The following is a 4,195-nucleotide window of genomic DNA, read 5'->3' on the forward strand; positions in this document are numbered from 1 at the left end:
GTTTTATAAGGAGGAGAAAAATATTGATTAATTTGATACTGGCAATTAGGAATGACCGAATGAGTAATCAAATCGAAATAATCAAATTAATTCATAAATTTGGTTCATTTATTAAAAAGTTTGGTTTTTTAACATCCAGTATTTTGATTAAATCGGTAATTTTTTAATTTTGAAAAATAATTAAATCAATTAAATTGATTTTTTATTATATAATAAAATTTTTAAAATTAATATTTTAAAATTTTATTATACTGATTAATTTTTCAAAAAACATTTTTTATTTTTAAAAATTCAATTCGGTTGTTTCAATTTTAATAACAAAATTCAATAGGCTAAAAAAGAACGACTAATTCGATTTCAAATAGTTTTCTCACAGTTAAATTCTAACTGGCCTTATTACTACTAAACTATCATAATCGATGAAAAGTGCAAGTTCCGCTGTCTCTAGCTCAGATAATTGCAACTATTGTGGCGAAAAAAAAAAAAAACGAATACGTTCGCCCCTAATGTTCCCGTCAATCTGTCACAGCGCCAACACGGAGGAGGTAAATCATGGACGGCTACTAGCCTTTGGAATAGTGACTAACACATAAGAGAAGTATTTACCTCGGATTTGTCGAAATTCGAACCCCAAATCTCATTATGGTAACACCTCATGTGCTAGTCATTAGACCCATCTAAGGGAACAACAGATAATTGCAACTATGAGCCTAGTTCAAATGGATGCATATGCCCTAGTTAATATTGGAGTATAATTAATCCATAGATGCGAATACATAATATAAGAATCCATTTTGGGCCGAATGATTCCATTGAAAAATTTAGATTGAAATTTAATAAAATTTTCTCGAACAAGATGGAACGTAAGTAAAAGAAAGCTGATATATGTATTAATGATCCTAATACAATTTATTCCACAAAGAGATTGATATTACTTTATTTTGAAACCTCCAGCTCCTCCGTAAGCAAAAACATATTTATCAGCATTATATGTATAATGATCATCAGCGGTGCTATAATAGTCACTAATATCAAACCTAAACTCAAGATACTCATCATCGAAAATGATCAAGTTATTCGACGAATCCACTGACTGAACTTGAATGAAATAAGCAGCTTTATTAGATCCTTCGGTACTTGGATGTCCACTACCCATAGGAGGACTCGGTACATTCAAGGGAGAGTAAACATGCCCACCCATTTGAAGAGCGGATGCATATTTATTCATCTTCGGAAGCAATTCTTTAGGGAAATACCCAAGAGGTAGCTGATCATTATAGGTAACCCACCAATTCCCTGTGTTAGAATCCTATAAATGAAAATACATAAAACTTATTAATAAGGATTAAACTTCAATAAAAATAAAATAACACATATGGAAAAAAAAAAAGAGACAAAGAAATTACCCTAGCTATTAGTATAGGTAGATATTTTTGTTCGCCGCCATAAGTAGAAAATTCAGGAATAAAACTTCCCGGTCCATAAATATTTGTGGTGCTAACAAAACCAGGGCATTCTAAATTTCCACATCCCGTTTTCTCGTACCCATCAATCTGAAAATACATAATTAAATATGTTATCTGAGAATATATATGAAGCTAAAAGAATAAAATATAAAAGATTTATACTTACGGTCCAAAAAGTAAAAAAACGAGGATAGCTGGTACCATACATGATCGGTGAAACCTGTGAAATTAGATATAAATTAGTGACTATATAAAATAATATTAGTAAATAATTTATATTAACTTACATGCCAACCAGCCTGGATCACATTGAGTTCATTATTTGGAACTTTTGGATCGCCAAAAAGATATATAGTGCTGGATGATGTTTGACCAGCTTGTAGATCCGGAAGCTTATAAGTCGCCATTTTTGCGTATGCTCCATAAAATGGACCATATATTGATTCCATTATTGCGTACTATATATAATATAAATATTATTTATTTTTAAACTCTATAAATAATAAATTAAAATTGCAATAATAATATTAATAATAATGATAAAAATAATAACTCACGTGACTTCCTTCAACAGTTGTGTTGTGACTTCCATCCGCAGTTGGGTTGTGAGTTACAGCTTGTGCTCTAAATTGGTTTCTCAAGAGTTGAGAGTCAATTAAATCTTGTTTTCGAGCACGGTGGATAAGAACAGTTCCAGAAGGACAAGTATCATTGAATCCATAAAAAGAAGCTGGTTTAGATTTTGCAAGCTTCATCCCTTTGGGAAAATTACTTGGTTTTAACTACAAATTAAGATTATCATATCAATTAAAGAGACAAAGGAACTATACCATGCAATAAAAAAATATCATATTAATTTGACTTATTTTTTTAATGCTCACTAGATACCTGAAGAGTGTGATTTTTCAACAAAGGGTGGTCAAATGCTGGTTGCTTATACATATCAACACAATCAAATAGATCTCCTGTTATTGTCTGACAAAAAAAAAGATAATAATAACAATTTCAATAAAAGTATTATTTCTAATTTCTTAAAAGAAATATTAACAACTACCTGAATGGTTTTAAGTGAATATTTAGCTTTCTTGCTCCACGATCTTGCTTGTGCTCCACCAATCAAAATAAACAATAAAATGCGAAAAAGCATGGTGTACAAATTCAAATGATATGAAAGTTTCTTACTGAGATATGTTGTAAATCTTAGTCCATTCTCTAGTTTATAAATACACAAAAAAAAAAATTATAATTAGTAAGATATAAGAATCATTATAAAAAAAGGTAAATGATTTTTTTTAAATATGTAATTTACTATTAATTTAATCTTAAAATTGATATAAAATTAATGTAAGTTTATCTCTATTAATGTTAAAATAATAATTTTTAAAATTTACAACAAATATAAGCTTATCTCTTTATTAATGTAATCTTAAATTTTATACAAAATTAATAAGAGCTTTCTATATCATGTTAAAATAATAAATCTTAAAATTTATATAAAATTAATATAAGTTTATTTCCATTAATGTCAGGATAATAAATTTTAAATTTGTACAAAATGTAAGAAATTATCTCTCTCTATTACTATCTTAAAATTTATATAAAAATAATGTAAACTTATCTCTTTTAATGTTAAAATAATAAATTTTGAATTTTATATAAAATGTAAGCAATCATATCTCTATTAATGTGATCCTAGAATTTATACAAAAATAAGGTATGTGTATCTATATTAATCTTGAAATAATAAATTCCCTTCCATTTATTTTTTATTAAACCTAAACAATATATATATTCACATTTAAAATATGCAAGTAATATTATTTTTATTTATTATTTTATTTAATGATTCTTATATTGCTCACTATAATTTTTTTTTGCCTTTATAAATTAAAGAAAGAGTTGAGATTTACAACATATTAAAAAAAAACTTTAATATCAAATCATATTACTTAACATTTTATTTCTTGTGTTTATTTAGATTAGTGATTAGTAGGAATAAGACATTAGGGTGCATTTGGTTCAAATTATCATATATAATTTTGATTATATGATTACTGAATAATCACATTATCAAAGTTATGGGGAAAGTTCTAAATGTACTTAGGCAAAAGTCCTATCTGCGGTTACGCAGGTGGAAAGCCCTAGAGGGTGGTAACCCTATGTGAGGAAAAGTCCTAGCTACGGTTATGCAAGTGGAAAATCGTAGGAGGTGGTAACCCTATGTCCTAGGGGATGGTAACTCTAAGCAGAAAGTCTTGACGAGTAGAGGGCTTCGGACAAAAGTCCCAGAGTCGGGGACTCTGAGTGGAAAGTCCTGGTGTTGCGAACCAGGTGAAAGACTGGGCGGGCCATAGAGCGAACTCCCAGTAGAAAGTCCTGGAGCCTCGGGCGCTGAGCAAAAGTCCAGTCGGTCTGGAGGACCGGTCTAGTAACAGGTATACTCTGCTGAGTGGAGTAGGTGAGGACGCATTCCTCGGTGAGGGAACAGTAGGCGTCGGTTTGAACTAGGGTTTCCGGTCGGGAATCCAAAGTCAGAACCGAACAGTCCGATGACTGTCAAATAATTTATTTTATATGTTTATATTGTGCTAACTTTGTTTCGTATGGTATGGTTGGTTTGTTGGACTAACGTATCTTGCAGGAAGCAAACTGGACATCTTTGTCTTGGATGAACAGTACCCGAGGTGCCCTCCATGGAGCTTGGAAAGGTCGTTGATTACAAAAAAAGG

At 30.3% G+C, this 4,195-nt stretch overlaps 1 protein-coding gene across 1 annotated transcript; it reads right to left on the reverse strand.

Moving 5' to 3' along the window:
• Positions 1 to 931: 931 nt before the first annotated feature.
• Positions 932 to 2,613, reverse strand: LOC121987109. The gene is made up of 7 exons (XM_042541011.1): positions 2,521 to 2,613; positions 2,355 to 2,441; positions 2,024 to 2,248; positions 1,754 to 1,924; positions 1,633 to 1,686; positions 1,407 to 1,553; positions 932 to 1,309 (listed from the first exon to the last, which is right to left on the reverse strand). Exons 1-7 carry the CDS (start codon positions 2,611 to 2,613, stop codon positions 932 to 934), a joined length of 1,155 nt encoding a protein of 384 aa, XP_042396945.1.
• Positions 2,614 to 4,195: the final 1,582 nt, after the last annotated feature.

This window comes from Zingiber officinale, chromosome 5B, assembly GCF_018446385.1.
Source record: "Zingiber officinale cultivar Zhangliang chromosome 5B, Zo_v1.1, whole genome shotgun sequence".
Lineage (NCBI taxonomy): Eukaryota > Viridiplantae > Streptophyta > Magnoliopsida > Zingiberales > Zingiberaceae > Zingiber > Zingiber officinale.

Excerpts from the sequence above, each read along its gene's own strand:
- LOC121987109 (XM_042541011.1), bottom strand. The coding sequence starts at position 2,613 with ATGCTTTTTCGCATTTTATTGTTTATTTTGATTGGTGGAGCACAAGCA. Across the intron at positions 2,249-2,354 it reads TGAAAAATCACACTCTTCAG|TTAAAACCAAGTAATTTTCC; the intron begins GTATCTAGTGAG and ends CTTAATTTGTAG. Across the intron at positions 1,687-1,753 it reads TGATCCAGGCTGGTTGGCAT|GTTTCACCGATCATGTATGG; the intron begins GTAAGTTAATAT and ends CTAATTTCACAG.